The following is an 18,392-nucleotide window of genomic DNA, read 5'->3' on the forward strand; positions in this document are numbered from 1 at the left end:
AGAGGAGAAGAGGAGGGAACTGGCCAGGGAGCAATCAAGGGAGAAGGCGGAATGTGGGAGGGCTCAAGGGGACGTGGGAGGGACGAAAAGAGAGGGAGGAGGGGGGGGGGCCAGCCTCCCCTGGCCGAGCACTTTTTTTTGGAAGTCCTAGGACTGATCTCCAGGACCGGCATTCTTCTCCCAGCCCCTAGGGCCCCGCTCAGCCAAAGGTAGGGGGAGTCGCGCTGCCGGCAGGAGGAAGGGGAGTTGCGGATGGAGAGGATGGTGGAGGGACCAGGGAAAAAGAGTGATGTAGGATGGAGTCGAGGGAAAGCCAACCAGCTGAGGGTTTTATTATTGTCAAGAGAGAGGTACAAGAAGAGTGGAGAGAGGAAGCAATATTTGGGGAGTGGGGGTGCTGTAAAGTGTTCCAAATAGGGCAGCCAGGAGGACCACCGGGCTTGGGGCTCCTCTGTGAGGCCCTACCTCTGGGCCCCTGAGTCACAATGTCTCCAGAACAAAGCTGTCCTGTTGGGTTGTTTGTCTGAGTTGGGGGAAGCATGTTGGGAGTAGGGGGGACAGCCTCGCTGTAAAGAGGCTGTTCTCAGCCCCAGACAGAGGGAAGGCCTTGGCTGAGGAGCCGATTGGAGCCCTGGCCTCCGGTTGCCCGGTGACAGCGATGGCAGTGTTGGCGGGAGGCTTGGACAACTCCCCACTCCCCCCCCAGCTTGAGGCCTGGCCCTCCTGGGCCCCTTGACCCTCCAGGGCATGTGAGAGCCTGTGTGCTGGGTAGAGTGTGCAGTGGGTTCCGCATGCATTCTGATCCCTGCCCTCTCTGCCTTGGAATCTGCCCAGATAGGACTCTGGGCTTGGCTCCCATTCAGGGGATGGGAGAGCCAAGGGTCTCCTAAGACTCCCTTGCCTGCCTTTCTCCACAATCAGTAGCTATCTATCCCTGTCTGACTAGCTTAATGGGGTCATCTGGGTCCCTCCCACCTCTGCTCCTTAGCTCCTGTCCACCCCTGTCCTCCTCACCTCTTGCCTGTCTCTCTCCGTTTCTCCCCAGTTCTGTTTGCCTGGCTCTCTCCCAATCACCTTCTATCCATCTTCAACATTGTCTCTCTCTCCACTGTCTCTTTCTCTTTGGTCCTCTTTCAGTCCCACAGTTTCCCTTCCTCTTACATCCTCTCTGTCTGGGTCTTCCTCTCTGTGTGTCTCTTGCTCAGTATCTCTTTATCTTGGCCCTCCTCTGACTCTTGCTCTCTAATCACTGTCTTTTGATCTCTGGGTCTCTTAAATCAGTGAGTGAGGGTAATGGAGGTGATGACGGCAGAACCAGGGAAAGACACTAGGAAGTATAACAACTAATAGTGAGAGTTTCACTCTTTACAAAACAGAGGGAGAGCCTCTCTCTCTATCTCTGTCTCTGTCTGTCTGTCTCTCTCTCCATCCATCCCAGCTGGGTCTCAGTCTGCGCCTCTTTGTGTTTCTGATGTATTTAATGTTAACGTATTTAATGTGTCACTGTCTCTCTCAGTCCCTGGGTCCCTCTCTTTCTCTCGCACTATGTCTCTATCTCTGGGCTTACTTAGTGTCTCTTTTCCTCTCATGACCTCTCTCTCTCAGACCCGGGCCTGGCTCAGTCTCAGTTTCTCTCTCCCTCTCTCTCTCTGGAGCACCCAGACCTTCCCTGCCATGCAACCTGTCAGTGTCTGGCAGTGGAGCCTGTGGGGGCTGTTGCTGTGCCTGCTGTGCAGCTCGTGCCTGGGATCTCCGTCCCCATCCACGGCCCCTGAGAAGAGGGCTGAAAGCCAGGGGCTGAGGTTCCGGCTGGCCGGCTTCCCCAGGAAGCCCTTCGAGGGCCGTGTGGAGATAGAGCGAGCTGGGGAATGGGGCACCATCTGCGATGACGACTTCACGCTGCAGGCTGCCCACGTCCTCTGCCGGGAGCTGGGCTTCACAGAGGCCACAGGTTGGACCCACAGTGCCAAATATGGTCCTGGAACAGGTGAGCAATGCTCCAGGCACAGCCTAGGTATTGCCTAGATTCCTAAGTATAGGAAGAGGGAACACCAGGATGGCACAGCCATAGATACACAAGACACCAAGAACAGCCAGTGTCAAGTAAACCCATGAGTGACAAACCAACCAGCATAGTCACCTCTCAGAGCTGTGCACCCTTAGGCTGGTCAGTGCCTTCTGTGAGCCTCAGATGCCTCATGTGCAAAATGACTAAATGATCTCTAAGGTCCTTTCTGCTGTAAAAGTATGATTCTACAAAGCCACGTGCAAGGACAGCCCTGATGCAGGGGAGCCCTTTATGGTTAAACTATAGCTGGTTGATTTCATGGGAAGCTGAGAGCAGGTAAATGATGTCTGGATGTCCCAAAGCCAGAAGGGATCACATACTGCAGCTGACAAAATCAGATTATTGGCCAGAGCTGAAACCAACAAGCTGGAACTGACTAAGGGCAAGTATAAACTCTAGGACAGGTATGGATGTGAGTAGTAGGGGTTTAGGAGCAACTCTAACTGAGACCTGGGGGTGCTTGCACCATCTGAGCCCACAAGGGGATTGATGGACAGAAGATGGTGCAGTCTGTAATTGATTCCCCAATTCCCACTGGCTAGACCAATTCTGGAATAAAGTGGCGCTTGTAGATGCCGTATTTTAAGAGAGAGAGTAGAAAACGGAAATACTTTCAGAGGAAAGCTGCCCGGAGGTGAAAGATTAGAAGCCAAGTTTCAAGGAGGACTAGCTGAAGAAACAAGGATGTTTGGCATGAAAAAAACAGCTTTGGATAGCAATTACATGATGGTTGTCTTCAAATATGAGGACAGTCCTTTGGCTGAGGGATTTTTCTGGATGGCATCAAAGGACTGAATTAGACCTGGTGGGAGAAAATCATAAAGAGTCACAAGGACTTTGTGATGGTTCCAATGACCTAGGGAGGCAAAAGGTAGGTCTCCCAGCAGCAGCTGGGTAGGTCCTGTCAGGATATGCATGAGGGGTCCCTGCACATTGTCTGGGACAAATAACCTTTGAGGGTCCACCCAATTCTGAGAGGAAGTCAGTGCTATTCATTTCAGTATGGTCTAGGCAAGAGAAGGACAAGGGGTAACGTGGCAGCACAGACAGGGCGGGCACATGGGAGAATGTGAGGCTGAGGTGAAAGGATCTTAGATTTCCAAGTCTCACAAATGGCTCACACTCCTAAGCCCCCATGCACTAGCTGTGTGGTCTTAGGCAAGCTACTTCTCTGAACCCCAATTTCTTTATATAAAATGCTGATAATACCTCCTCGCAGCTCTAAGAATGATCATGTATGGACATACTATGGCAGAGTGCCTAACACACAGTAGGTACTTGATTAATTGTAGCTATCATTGAATGGGGAAGCACTGATCAGAACTTCACTGTTGACTCTCCTTTTATTTTTTTAATGCTTTTTGTTGAGGAAGATTGGCCCTGAGCTAACATCTGTTGCCAATCTTCCTCTTTTTTTTTCTCTCTCCCCAAAGCCCCAGTACCTAGTTGTATATCCTAGTTGTAAGTCCTTTTAGTTCTTCTATGTGGGACACCACCACAGCATGGCTTGATGAGTGGTGTGTAGGTCTGCACCCAGGGTCTGAACCAGTGAACCCCAGGCCACCAAAGCAGAGCTTATGAACTTAACCACTAGGCCACTGGGCCAGCCCCCAGTGTTGACTCCTGATTTTTTAGTATCCCCTGATTCATGAGTATCCCCAGATCACCACTAACCCTCCATCAATGCTATGCCCCCTTTCCTATTCCCTTCCAGGGTCCCCTGTCTCTTCCCCACCCATTATCTTACCACAAAAAAATGGGATCATCATGGCCAGGTGCAAAGCCTCGATGCTCACTCTCCCCAACATCCCCATCATTCCTCCCATCCTACCTCCCCAAGCTGTTCTGTCCCCTCATCTCCCCCTCCACAGGCCGCATCTGGCTGGACAACCTGAGCTGCAGTGGGACTGAAAAGAGTGTGACTGAATGTGCCTCACGGGGCTGGGGGAACAGTGACTGTACCCACGATGAGGATGCCGGGGTCATCTGCAAGGACCAGCGCCTCCCCGGCTTCTCGGATTTCAATGTCATCGAGGTCTGCAGTTCACACATACACACACACCCCCCACCCAGGATGGCCAGACAAAGAAGGCTGTAGGGTGGCTATATGTAGTTAGAGGAGATAACTAGAAGGTGGGGGACCTCATATGCTTCATGGGATAATTTGGGTTGATGGGAGGCTGGCGGGGAGGGGCAGGGGGAGACAGGAGGAATGATAGAGCTCCTAGACACTGTAAAGTCCAGGTTTGTTTTAGCAAGTTACTAAACCTGGCAAGAGCCTCTCCAACTCATCCCTGGTCCCCAGGGCATCCTGCCCTCAGATGTTTCTGCTGTCCTGGAACATCTCCCTTCTTCCTTTGTCTCCTCCTTCCATGCCGCTTCCTCTGTGAAGTTCCCCTTCATGCTCCAGGCAGGGTTAGGTGCTCCTTCCTCAGCACCCTAAAGCGTTTCTCAGAGCACAGCACGGCCTTCCACGCTCCGGGCTGCCGCAGACTCCGCACGCGCCCACACCGCAGTCCGCACCCCGCAGACGGCAGGCAGGCCCCTCAGCCCTGCCTCGCCCCATCTCGCCATCGGGCTGGCAGCAAGCACACTCGAACAGGGGTCCTCCAGGGTGGCAGGGCACATGACAGGTGCTACTGGAATTCCTTCCTCTGCTTGTGGTCCTTCCCCAGGTAGAGCATAACCTGCAAGTGGAGGAGGTGCGACTCCGAGCAGCCGTCGGGCGGGGCAGGCGGCCGCTGCCCGTGACTGAGGGACTGGTGGAAGTCCGGCTTCCCGACGGCTGGTCGCAAGTGTGCGACAAAGGCTGGAGCGCCCACAACAGCCACGTGGTCTGCGGGATGCTAGGCTTCCCTAGCGAAAAGAGGGTCAACACGGCCTTCTACAGGTGAAGGGATGCGGGCGCCGGGCGGGCGGGCGGAGCGGCCTGGGCTGAGGGCTGCTGGGTCAGGAATGCTGTTGAGAGGGGCTGGGCGCTGGGAGCCCGGGGCTCGGGAATGCGGGGAAGGATGGAGGCCCTGCGAAGCCAGAGAGGTGAGAAATCTCGTGGGACCGTGAAGGGCCCCCAAGGCGGGTCTGCAGTGGGACCCGTGAAGCTCCGGCTCTCCCATGTCCGGAGCCGGGGCGGAGCGAGCGGCCGCGGGTCGCGGGCCCGGGCCCTGACGCCATCGGCCGGCACGCAGCGTCTCCGCGCCAGGGGCGCGCGCCGGTCTCGCGAGGCCACGCCCAGTACCCGGCGGTCCCGCGGGCGGTGACGGGTAAGGTCAGGCGCCGGCTCGGCCCGGGAACCCGCGGGTCGGAGCCTGGAGAGCGCGAGGCCGCGCCCTGCGGAGGCGGCGCCCGGAGGCTGAGACGGCGACAGGCCCGGGGCGCCCGCGGGGCTGTGTCCCCCCGCCGGAGGACCAATCCCTGAGGGTCGGAGGGCGCCGGGAGAGGCCGGGCCTGTCCTCGGTCCAGGCCGCCCAGGGGGCGCGTCTGTGAGTGCGCTAGCCTGGGCCTCCCAGGCACGTGTTCCAGAATATCCTTAGGCCGAGGCGCCAGGCATCTCCCTCTGCCCTGGAGCCCTGGTGCACGCCAGCTTCGAAAGTAACGAATCATTGGTGAACAGCTCTGTGCCCACAGCGTCTCGCTTCCCTGGAGCATCTAATTTGGTCATTTTGAGAAATTTAGAAATCTTTACAGTGTCTAATCTATTTTGCAGGCTAAAAATGCTTACTTCTTTTCAGCTCTTCCTTACATCAGTTTTGCAGCGAGACCTCTTGGCATCTAGGTGACCTCCCACTGGGCATGGGATTTCACAGAGGGTCTGATCAGGGCATTGCTGAACTTTGATTAAAGCGTGCTTAGATTTTGTGTTGCCTTCTGTTCAGGCAGCATCCCACTGCTCATATTGGACTTGTAATCACCTAAAACCAATTCAAGTCTTCCCTTATCCTCAATATTGACGGAGCGGCCTGTTTGAACCCAGATCTGTGTTGAGTTGACCCTATTAAATTAGTTTGATACATCATTTAAAAACCATTAAAAAGCCATGATGATCCATGAGGTTATCCTGCCATTATTTTCCATTTATCATCCCTCACAGACTCCTCTGGTGGATAGACATTATAGCCATGCCTTCTGGCTTCATCAGAGTGACTGTTAAAATTGTTGAAATGTTAAAAACCAAAGTTTAACTCTTCTTACAAAACTTTCTTCCAGATTTACATCATTAGTTGTGAAATTTTTTTTTAACCAATTAGAAACAAACTAAACACTCAATGACATAGCCAACATTTCACCATCTTGTCTGTAACGAAATCATGGAGGATTTTGTTAATCTTTGCTAAAATCCAGATATACTGTGTTCACAGTTATTTCCCAGTCTTCCAATTTAGTAATCTCATCAAAAAAGGAAATCATGGTAGTTTGAGCTAATTTTTACTGAAATCCTTTAGGTTTCTAAGAATCACCATATTTTTTTCCTCAGTGTTCACAAACTTTCCATCTAATAACTTATTCTAGAATATTATCTGTAGATTGAGGAATCCTTTTTCACTTGTTGAAAGTCAATACATTATCCAACCTCCAGTCTTTTCCATACTTGCTCAGATTTTCCTTGCCTTGGCTCTGAGACACATCTGAAAGTTCTCTCAGCCCCAAGGAATATGCTTTTTCAGGTCTAGAGACTCAAACTGTTTTAAAACAGCTATGTGCTGTACTCCTTTACTGTTACCTATCTTGGGGCTTTTTTCTTTCTCTGTGCTTGTTCTTTATCTTCCCTAATCCAAACACCAGGTTCTGAAAGATTAATACTATTTAAATAGCAGGCATTTCAAGTGAAGAGAATAGGTGTAGAGATTATTCAGTCAGTATTTATTCACTGAGTGCTTGCTGTGTGTTAGGGAATGCTGTAGACACTAGAGATTCAACAGTGAACAAAGCGGACAAAAATCATTGATCTCATGGACTAAGGAAGAATCAGAAACTATAAGTAAGTAAAATGACAAAATGTAAGGATGGCAAAGAGTGTAATAGATAAAAATTAAGCAGGGAAGGGGTTATGAAGTGGGAGTGGGATTGCGGTTTCAAATATGCAGTTTTTTTGAGAAGGTGTCATTTGAGAAAAGATTTGAAGGAGATGAGGGCACCAGCTATGCAGAAATCTAGAAGAGCATTTCCAGGAAAAGGAATCATAAATGAAAAAATCCTGGGGGAGTGTGTGTGTGTGTGTGTGTGTGTGTGTGGCGGGGGAGGGGAGAAGGCATTCTTGTCATGCTCCAGGAGACCACTGGGGCTCCAGCTGAATGAACAAGGGAGAAAATGATAGGAGATGTGATGTGGGAGGCGACAGGGAAGAATGGGGAGCAGATCATGCAGGGCCATCTGGGAGACTTTGGCTTTCGCTCTGTGTGAGATAAGGTTTTGAGCAAAGGTGTGACATCTGATTTCCATTTTTTAAGTATTATTTTGGATGCTTTGTTAAGAATAGACTGTAAGGGATGCAATAGAATGAAGGAGGCAGAACGACTAGTTAGGAGGTTATTGTTTCCTGAAAGCCAAGTAAAGAAAGTGAGAGGTGGTGGTGACCAGTGAAAGTGGTGGGAAATGATTAACTTCTGTATATAACTGCAGGTAGAGCCACAGGATTTGCTGATGGATTCAGTGTGCTGTGTGAGGAGAGGAATTAAGGATCATTCCAAGGTTTTTGGCCTGAGCTAAGTATGGAGTTGGCCTCATTTGATAAGGAAGACAGTGGGTGGAGCATGTTTTGTGGGAGGATGGAGGGGATGGTGTGTATTAGGAACTTGCTTTTGGACCTGTTAAATTTGGGGTTCTTTAAGACATTGAAATGGTGATGTTGTATAGGCAATTGGGTACATGACTCTTGAGTTCAGTTGAATAAAAGTACTTAAAGTCCTGTAACTGAACAGCAGCACCAAGGGAGTGAGTGTAAATGGGAAGAAAAAGAGGCCCAAGGACTGAACCTTGGGGAGCTTAAACATTATGAGGTCAGGAGATAAGGCAAAATGCAAACAATGAGGTGAGGTAGAAAGAAAACCAGGTGAGAGTGGTGGACTGGAAGCCAAGTAAAGTCCTTCCAGGAGAGAGATCAACTGAGTTAGTCCTGCTGATGGGTCTAGAAACAGGAGAACTGAGAAACGAACACTGGAGTTAGCAACATGGAAGTCATTGTTGACCCCCACAGGGGATGAATAGGATATGTTTTGAAAAACAGTTGACTAGAGTAGAAGGTTTATACTGAGAAATAGAAAGATGTGAATGGATAAAGTAATGCCAGAAAATGAAACACTTTTAATGCCAGGTTCGAGACTTTGACCTTTATCTTATGGAAAAATCAAAAATAAAAGTATTTGTATGGGACAGTGATAAAATAAGGCCAGAATTTTTTAAAGTTTGACTAATAGTAGTGAATTGGAAGAGGAGGTTCTAGATGCAGTAAGACTAGTTAGGAATTTGTTAGAAAAATGAAGCTGATTAGGAGGGTGACAGCAAAGAGGGAGGGGAATGAACAGATGTAAGATGACTGATACAATGTAGAAAATAGGAGATACCTAGAATGCTTCTGAAGCTGTTGGAGAGAAGGATGGTGCCATCAGGCATCTCTGGACTTCAAGTTAATGGGCCGTCCTTGGGAGTTTGAGACCCAGGAATTGTCCCTAGGTATGTACAACCTAAAGTAATTTTCAGAGATCAGGAATATTTGCGTACATATTGGTATCTCTTACTGAGTCTAGGGTGTGAAGGCTGGAGAAGGAGATCCACTAAGTACAGAGGTCATTCTTAGTGGGGAAGGAGATTACAGGAGTCCTGGGAGATTCTGTGATGGGAATATGATATAGATCTTCTTTCACAGGTCAAGAGCATTCTCATAGGTAATTCAATTATACAGGATAGGCAAGATAGTTATAAATAACTCTACCTTCCATAGAGAAAGAAGATACATCCTCTAGCTTTTAGAGGAAGTCAGTGAGATTTAGGGAATGGGGGCCAGCCCTGGTGGCCTAGTGGTTAAGTTTGGCGTGCTCCACTTTGGTAGCCCATATTTCGTTCCCAGAAGTAGACTTATACCACTTGTCTGTCAGTGGCCATGCTATGTTGGTGGCTCACAAACAGAAAGAGGAAGATTGACAGCAGATGTTAGCTCAAGGTGTATCTTCCTCAGCAAAAAAACAAAGATTTAGGGAAGGAGAAAATCAGAATGCGATGTATTTATCATTTTTAAACTTGGTCTAGTCATTCTGCCCTAGAACATGTGAAAGTTGTAGCACTGTAGAAGAGGGAAAGAATGTACAGATAATTGAACCATTTACTGCCCCTTTTCAGGCAAAGAAATTGAGGTTCTAAGAGCTTAAGTGCTGTTTAAGAAGTCACTCTTCTAGTTCACTTCAGTTTGACAGATATTTATTGAACTCCTACTATTTGCCAAGCATCGTGCAAGGTGCTAAGAACACAGAGGTGATGAGAGAGGTAATTCGGCACTAGATCATAGAAGACCTTACAGGCTATATTAAGGATTTGAGTCTATGATAAAAGTAATGGGAACTACTGAAGTGTTTTAATGCGGTGTGAGAGGACACGATCAGGTTTGTGGCTCCAAAAGATCACTTTGACTGCACTTCTGAGAATGTTTTGAAGAAGAGCAAGAGTGGGTGGAATGGAGAGAGATTTAGGAAGTAATACTGACAGGACTGGGTTATGGATTGACTTTGGGAGCCAAAGAAGAGAGAAGTATCAAGGTTGACTCATAAGTTTCTGGAGGGGATTTTGCTGAAAGAATTATTAGTTTATTTTTTGGACCTGCATTATATTTTAGATAACTTTAAGATATCCAAGTAGAAATATCAAGAAGGCAATGGAATATACAAGGTTAGGTGTGAATGAGAACATATAAAGAGAGAATATGGAGTAAGAAGAGAAGAATGCCTTAGACAGAGTGCCAGACATTTAAATGACTAGGTAGAGGAGGAGCCTGCAAAGAAGACCAAGCAAGAGCAGCCAGAATTAGGAATCAGACCAGGCTAGTACTGTTAGGAGAGCCAAGGAGGGAGAGAGAACAGCAGTGTCTGATGCTACCAAGAGGTCAGTAAGATGGAGACTAGAAAATGTCTACTGGATTTATCATTGCCGTGTGATGGGTGGGGAAAACCAGAAAAGACTGGGTTAAGGCATGAGTGGGTAAAGGAGATATAGGGATAGTGAGTGTTGACAACTCTTGAAAAAGTTTTCTGGGAAAAGGAGGTGAGATGTGGGGTGGAGGGTGTGTGTGTGCGTGTGTGAGAGAGAGAGAGAGAGATTTGAACATATTTAAAAGGATTCAATCGAGAAGAAGAAGCTGTGTGCAACCTCTCAATTGAGAAGGAAAGAAAGGATCATAAAGGATGGAATTCAGAATCATTTAGGAGGAGTGGCCTGAGAGAAGGGAGAGTTGGAATGAGAAGAGGATGTGCAGATGTAGGTAGGTTTTTATGTTTGATGGTTGAAGGAACAAATGATGGGGAAAACAAGCACATTTGTGAATGAAGAAATGTAAATCAAGACAAGTATCAGGTCCTTAATATAACCTATATCACACCTTATATGTAATTATAAATGCCATATAATATAGAATATGATGTAAAAACCTAAAATCCTTAAATAACTTAGAGAAGAGATACTTATACATTACTAGGTAATACTACATTTTTCTGAGTACTACTCTGGAGATCAAGATGATCTCTCTGGGTTACTGGTGAAAGAAAGTGCCAAGTATATTTCATTTTACACATGTTTAAGAAAAAGACATTTGAAGAAAAGGTTTCACACTATACTTACATGATGAAAGGTTCTAAATTCTTAGTAATGTCTCAGGAAAGGGACCTGAGTGTTATTGTAGACTCTTTGCTAGGAATGTTGGATGTTTTCACAAAAAGACCAACTAAGTACATTCTCAGGAAGAAGCCGGGGCAGGAAATACCAAGCCGCTTCAGCTCAGCTTAAAATCCATAGATTAAGATCCAAGTGCATCTCCACACAGTATACTACATCCAAACATGACTCCTCCAGAGAAACAGAAGAGCGGGAACACGTACAAAGAAAGGACAACTAAGATGATAGGTAATTCCATGAACTTATAAGAACAGATAGACAGGGCCTGCATTCATCTATACATAGTTGGGCAGGACAAAGAGGGGACAAAATAAAGTCTTTGAAAGCAAAGGGAGACTGAGAGGAGAAACTAACCTAGGTTCCAGACATTAGACTCGAGGCAACCTCTTGAAGAATAAAATAGGTCAAATATGTAGGCCAATTAAAAAGAAATCAGGGTTTAGAACTTAGTTCCCTGGACATTTGGGAGATGAGCTCAGTTTGTGAATGACTAACACCTATGGGATTTAACTTGGGCAGGAAGGGTGCTGTCATCCTGAGCAGCCTGGCCTCATGCGCCTCAGTCAAACCAAGTTAACCTCCTTGGATATCCAGCCTTGGTCCTTGTCCACTGGCCTCAGGCCTGGAAATGCCAGAAGCCAGGGAGCATCCAAGAAAAAAAGACACAGTCAACCTCCTTAGGCATGACCAGGCCAGTTCTCTCTTCTCGCTTGCTCAGTCCAGCAATCCTAACAATCCTAACACCCTTCTACTTACACCCTTCCCCTTAGCCCTCCTCTCGGGTTTAGATCAGCCCTAATATTGACCCAAAAGTCCTTATTCCCCATCTGCCTTAGCCTAATTTCTGTAAGTCCTGGTATAGGGGCTCTATCCGTCCTGAGTCCATGTACTTCACTGCAGCCTACCCGCCTGGTCAGTGCTTATGAGGCCACGCAGCTGTGAAGGGTAGAGCCTTGGCAGTATCCGATGTTATAACAACCTGCCATCAGGAACCCTTTTTTCTGTTGGAAAATAAAGCTGGCCCCCGGTCCCAGCTGCACCAGCCTTTCCCCCTTGGTTCTAGACTGATCCTGACTCTGCTATTGTCTTATCCTCACAGAAAGTTGAGGAAGCGAGCGGCCAAAGCCTCGGCCCGACGCCCCAAGCCCCTTGGAAGGTAATGGGGCAAGCGCCCCGGGACCTCCTGCTCGCCCCTGTGGCTTCAGGAGGTGGATGGATGGAAGACAGCCTATCCATGTCCATCCCAGAACCCAAGCTGATGAATTAGGCATGTGACTGGAAAAGGGCCATTCCAGGGGGAAGGGGTGGGGAGGCAGGCGTGGGGAGGGGCAAGCTTAGGGAGCACTGGATGAAATAATGTAGGAATGGCTGAGGAGAATCCTCCTCATCCTCATACTTCCCCCAAATAGCCTGGACTCCAGCCTCAGCCACCTGCATGCTTCCCCGCCTCCCGCCACCCTTCACCTTAATTCGCCCACATCCCTCTTCTCTCTCCTCCCTTTTCCTCTCCTCTTATCTCCTCTCCCCTCACCCACCTGGATTGACATAACCAGATTGCTCCTCACTGTCGCTGAATCCAGAGAGCAGCATGAGTTCCTAAAACACAGTTCCGTGGTGTGCGGCAGTCAGTGTATGTGGAAAATCTGGCCACCTTCACCTTATCCCTTCCCACGGTCTGCGTACAGGCTCCTTCCCAGAAACAGAAAAAAATGGCCCTCTACCTTTCCTGGGCCCGGTCCCTAACCGCTACCTCCACTAACTTCTTTCTTCTTTTTTCAGACCAATCACCAAGCTTAAATTCAAACCCAAACCCCAAGTGGGCAGGGGGCCAGTCAAGAGGTAAATAAAGTTCAGGCTGGGTGGAGAGGAGAGGGAGCACCGAGGGACGAGTCGGGGACTCAGGCTGTGGTCAGGCAGCGGCCCAAGAGAGGCCTCCACCAAGAGGTGGGGGAGCGGCCGCAGCTGTTACAAACCATCTTTCAGATGAGTCACTGAATCGACAAGTAGGGCTCGCCCTTATGTTGGTCTTGGGGAATTATGCCGTCACAGGATTTCTGAAAATCTCAGTGGAAGTTCATCCCCTGACTATCCTTGTTCCACAGGCTGATTTTTCCCCCAGTGGATTCTAGTAGATATTCTAGCACTTTTGTCCTTCAGACCCCATGCTTGCCTCTCCCCGAATAAGTTAAGTTTGCCTAAGGGACCAGGGTTCCCATCCTACCTTTCTTTGATTAATTTTTAAAAATAAGTGCTACTAGCTTGGAGGTGAGACTCAGAGTCCCCTCTGGAATCTTTACGGGGGATGGGGTCAGATTGACAGTCCCTGCATTTCTGGCCAAGTTGACACAATTAGGCTCCCTGTTCCCTAATTTTCCACCTGGCTTCTTTCAGAACCAAGGGGAATGGAAAGCTTCCAATCCCAGTGATTACATCCCACTAGGCTTTCAAAGGCCAAGGCCATTTGCACATGAAAAGTCTCCCTGATAACTTCTTCAGCAGTGGCTGAGGTGCTGAGAATTCATCCCTTTCTATTGTCCCCTCCTCTCTTCAGCTTGTTCCGGGATCACCCAGCAGTCCCCCAGTATCCCTCATTGCCCAGCTCCTCCCTCTGGTGGCTTCAAAGGAGCTCGGAATTTGGGGGGATTCTTGTAGTGCCTTCTAGCTTAGGGTCATCTTTGCCCAACATGGCCATACTCTGGCCTTCCCTGACCCCCACATTAAAGTACACACTGCCATTTTTATTTTGTTAGTTGTGGGAAAATGGGAGGAGGGAGTTGAGAATAGAGATGTCTTTTTCCTGTGATAGCCTCTTTGACTTTCATTTTCAGCCAGACAGGACTTTGGAAGAGTATCTGATCTCTTTGAGCTTCAGAATCCACTTATCCTGAGCTTTCAAAGGTATTCTGCAAAGTCTCCAGGCTTCCTTTGTCTGTTGTGTTTATAAACTTTTCCTCCTCTCAGTGTTTCGTAGCCAATGGCTTCAAGTCGTCGTATTTCTTCCTTCCTCGACATCAAGTGATGGGGCACATTACCGCAATAATTCACTGCCACACCAGCCTCACAGGCCCCCTCCACCAGTTCCAGGCCTTCTCTGGTTCCTTCCTCTCTGGACTCAAACCAAATGTTCTGGGAAGAATTTACTTCTCTCGTCACATGCCTCACTGCAATCTCTCATTCCTTTGGTGTGGATAAACAAGTCCCCTTGTTCTCTCAAGCATCTCTCTGCGGCGTTTCCAAGTTTCAACATCTCTAGTTTAGTCCCATTTTCCCGCTCAGGTAACTATGGAACATTCTTTCTCTTACATTTAACTTGCAGAAGCATGGACTACCTCACCGAAGACTCAGAGCTCGGCTCAGGTCTAGAGACTTCTTTACCACTCTATTGTTCATGTTCACCCTCCTTCTCTGGTTGGTGGTTTCTCTAACTTTTGTCTGTCTTGCATTTATACTTCATTCCTACATATGCTAGCCCCAGTCTTTCCTGTGTCCACCATCTGGTTGTTCTTACCATAACTGCCCTGCATATTCTGGCCTGCAGAGCCTCTGGCCTGGAAGCCTCTCTGGCCTCTGAGAAGCCATTTAGACTCAAGACTTACCCACTCCTTTGCATCCTGACTCATTCAGTTATTTTAGTGAGAGCATAATAGCAAGATCTGCTCACTCTGGCTGTTGAGGCTTCCTGTTTGTGTCAGCCACTCCCTCCTGCCCATCTCTTCCAGCGCGGCAGTTCTGGCTTCCCATTCTCTTTGCACAGCAGCCTCAGCCTGTGCCTCCATTAGGACCAGCAGCCTGAAACCACTTGGAACAAAGTTTCTGTCAGGCAGGGCAAGACTAGCCGTCCTTCCTATAGGGTTCTTCTGCGACAGAAGGTCCCCAAGGACCCTCCAGTCTGGGGAACCGAGGCTCTTTCAGCTTGGAAACTCACCATTCCCTTTGTCTCTTTGGAAGGAAACGAAGCAGAGAAGAGGGGAAGAAGAAGGGATAAAGTGGTTGTGAAAGGTTGGGGGATGGTGGAGGCATAGAGTGGGAGGAGGGTTGTGGGCAAAGAGGCAGGAGCATTGTTTTACCCTACTGCACCCCACTCCTGTCCCCCCAGGCTGCTGGCCCAGCGGCAGCAACACTCCTTTGGTCTGCATGGGGTGGCGTGCGTGGGCACGGAGGCCCACCTCTCCCTCTGCTCCTTGGAGTTCTATCGTGCCAATGATACCGCCAGGTGCCCTGGGGGGGCCCCTGCGGTGGTGAGCTGTGTGCCAGGCCCTCTCTACGCAGCATCCAGTGGCCAGAAGAAGCAACAACAACCGAAGCCTCAGGGGGAGGTGTGTGAGACAGTGACTATGACCTTCCCCACCCCAGGTGGAGAACCCCCTAGCCTGGCCACCCCCTTGACTAAGCACAGCCCTGACCTACGAGGACATAGAGGAACCTTCCAGGGGGTGGGCCACAGACCTGAGACCACTTCCTCCCTCCACCAGAATCTCATTCATCTCCCAATTCTATTTAGCCCTCTCTGGGCTGATGCTTCCATTCACTGCTGTTGGATATGTCTCCCTCCTCTATAGGCCCGAGTGCGTCTAAAGGGTGGGTCCCACCCTGGAGAGGGCCGGGTGGAAGTCCTGAAGGCTGGCACATGGGGCACAGTCTGTGATCGCAAGTGGGACCTGCTGGCAGCCAGCGTGGTGTGTCGGGAACTGGGCTTCGGAAGTGCTCGAGAGGCTCTGAGTGGTGCCCGCATGGGGCAGGGTGAGGGAGATGGAGGTGGGAGGGAGAGGGAAGGAGGAGGTACACATTCCTGGGAGGTACATTCCTTGGGAAGAAGGAGACCCCTGGGGAGACAATGAAGGTGCAGTTACAACTTTCTAATCTTTGGCTTCTGATCCTAGGCATGGGTGCCATACACTTGAGTGAAGTTCGATGCTCTGGACAGGAACCCTCTCTCTGGAAGTGCCCCCACAAGAACATCACAGCTGAGGACTGTTCCCATAGCCAAGACGCTGGAGTCCGATGCAACCTGCCATACACTGGGGTAGACACCAAGGTCAGTCTGCTTTCCACCTTCGTTCAGGTATCTCTCATCCTATCCAGTCCTGGTCATGATCTGCAGTCTTATGGCCCCACTGCCCCAGGCCCATGCCATCCTGCAACTCCCGCCTGATGCCACCACTTGCTAGCCCTTTATGTACCTCTGAATCACCCTTCAGCCACATGCCTGCTACAGACTCCCACTACCCCTCCCCAAAAGCTTCCCCAGTGCTTCCATTCTGTGTCACTACAGATCCGACTCAGTGGGGGCCGCAGCCGACATGAGGGGCGAGTCGAAGTACAAATAGGGGGACCTGGTCCCCTTCGCTGGGGCCTCATCTGTGGGGATGACTGGGGGACACTGGAGGCCATGGTGGCCTGTAGGCAACTTGGACTGGGCTATGCCAACCATGGCCTGCAGGTGAGTGGGAAGGAGAGGGGAAGCTATGATGTTGCCTCCAAAGCCTGGGATGGGGCAGAGGACTATGGAAATGAGTCACATGACCCAGAAGGCTGGATGGAGGGGCCTCACAGAAATGCCTACATATGTCCCCAGGAGACCTGGTACTGGGACTCAGGGAATGTAACAGAAGTGGTGATGAGTGGAGTGCGCTGCACAGGGACTGAGCTGTCCCTGGACCAGTGTGCTCATCACAGCACCCACATTGCCTGCAAGAGGACAGGAACCCACTTCACTGCTGGAGTCATCTGCTCTGAGAGTAAGTGATGTGTAGGGTGACGCAAGCCAGGGCCACCCACTTTGAAGGGAAAGAGAGAGCTGTAATCTGGAGGGGTACTCCTTCCCTGTGGGGAACCAGCCTCACACAATCTACAGGGGATAGAAGCACCCCATCTGTCCTTACCCCTCAGCAGTGACTTCTAACCCTCTCCTTCTTTCCTCGGTGCAGCTGCATCTGATCTGCTGCTGCACTCAGCACTGGTGCAAGAGACAGCCTACATCGAAGACCGGCCCCTGCACATGTTGTACTGTGCTGCGGAAGAGAACTGCCTGGCCCGCTCGGCCCGCTCAGCCAATTGGCCTTATGGCCACCGGCGTCTGCTCCGATTCTCCTCCCAGATCCACAACCTGGGACGAGCTGACTTCAGACCCAAGGCTGGGCGCCACTCTTGGGTGTGGCACGAGTGTCATGGGTGAGAGGGTAAAGTAGAAAGGCAAGGCCACTGGGGATGGGGCAAGCCTGCAAGGGCAGGGAAGGAAACAGGTTCCCTTGTCGCTTGTCTCCACAGGCATTACCACAGTATGGACATCTTCACTCACTATGACATCCTGACCCCCAATGGCACCAAGGTGGCTGAGGGCCACAAAGCTAGTTTCTGTCTAGAAGACACCGAGTGTCAGGAAGGTGAGTTGGAGCCTAGAATGGACTACAATATCTCCATCCTACGCTGGCCTCATACTGACATATGCCAATCCCTTCAGATGTCTCCAAGAGGTATGAGTGTGCCAACTTTGGAGAGCAGGGCATCACTGTGGGTTGCTGGGATCTCTACCGGCATGACATCGACTGTCAGTGGATCGACATTACAGATGTGAAGCCAGGAAACTACATCCTGCAGGTGCCTGGGGTCTGAGATTTCCAGCTGGCAAGTGGGAGGAGTGTTTATTAAAGAGACTTTGGATCTGAGGACTGCAGCGGGTTAAGTTGCCTTTCTCCCACTCACAGGTGGTCATCAACCCCAATTTTGAAGTAGCAGAGAGTGACTTCACCAACAATGCAATGAAATGTAACTGCAAATATGATGGACATCGCATCTGGGTGCACAACTGCCACATTGGTATTTGGTGGGAAGAGCAGCCCAGAAAGACTCAGGGATGGGAGGGAAAGGCCTTCATTCACTTCTCCCTATGTGGTTTCCAAGTCTTCCCACCCACCTCTCAGTCTCCCAGCCACTCCATTTCTACCCACCCTTCCCCACAGTCGGTCTGTTTTCCTGCCCAAACCACCCGTTCACCTTACAGGTGATGCCTTGAGTGAAGAAGCCAACAGGAAGTTTGAGCGCTACCCTGGCCAGACCAGCAACCAGATCATCTAAGGTGCTGCCACCCTCCTCTGCAAACCACCACTGGCCCCTCGTGGCAGGGGTGTGAGGCTGCCATTACCTCAGGAGCTTACCAAGGAACCCCTGACATCAGCAGGCCCACGTACTCATCCAGCGTGCGCTGTGGATGTAGAACTGTCAAGCAGAAGTTATCGCCCTCCTTCCTAGGCCAGCTGTCTGATCTGTGGCCAAGCATGGGGAATCTTTGCTCCCAGCTCCAGCACCAAGCTGAGCACGCCACCAAGAGCAGCACCTGATTAACTGCCCAGAACAACAGATGGCAGTGTCTCGTTTTCTCAAATAGGGAGCTCAGGATGGTCAGCTCCAGTATCGCCCCTCAGTGCAGGGGGATAGCTTTACCTCTAGCCTTTTT

General features: G+C 49.9%; 1 protein-coding gene across 3 annotated transcripts; it reads left to right on the forward strand.

Annotated features, from left to right (window-relative positions):
* The first annotated feature begins 116 nt into the window (after positions 1 to 116).
* LOXL3 (lysyl oxidase like 3) lies at positions 117 to 18,286 on the forward strand. Of its 3 annotated transcripts, XM_046662286.1 has the most exons (16): positions 117 to 209; positions 1,656 to 1,987; positions 3,940 to 4,103; positions 4,744 to 4,958; positions 12,039 to 12,095; positions 12,719 to 12,778; positions 15,036 to 15,255; positions 15,499 to 15,679; positions 15,820 to 15,974; positions 16,212 to 16,379; positions 16,515 to 16,677; positions 16,867 to 17,110; positions 17,207 to 17,322; positions 17,400 to 17,536; positions 17,644 to 17,755; positions 17,940 to 18,286. In XM_046662286.1, exons 2-16 carry the CDS (start codon positions 1,675 to 1,677, stop codon positions 18,011 to 18,013), a joined length of 2,379 nt encoding a protein of 792 aa, XP_046518242.1. In that variant the 5' UTR covers positions 117 to 209; positions 1,656 to 1,674; the 3' UTR covers positions 18,014 to 18,286. The 3 variants fall into 3 exon arrangements, with proteins under 3 accessions (XP_046518242.1, XP_046518244.1, XP_046518245.1); XM_046662288.1 differs by lacking the exon at positions 12,719 to 12,778; XM_046662289.1 differs by lacking the exons at positions 12,039 to 12,095; positions 12,719 to 12,778.
* The last annotated feature ends 106 nt before the right edge of the window (positions 18,287 to 18,392 follow it).

This window comes from Equus quagga, chromosome 5 (genome assembly GCF_021613505.1).
Source record: "Equus quagga isolate Etosha38 chromosome 5, UCLA_HA_Equagga_1.0, whole genome shotgun sequence".
Classification (NCBI taxonomy): domain Eukaryota; kingdom Metazoa; phylum Chordata; class Mammalia; order Perissodactyla; family Equidae; genus Equus; species Equus quagga.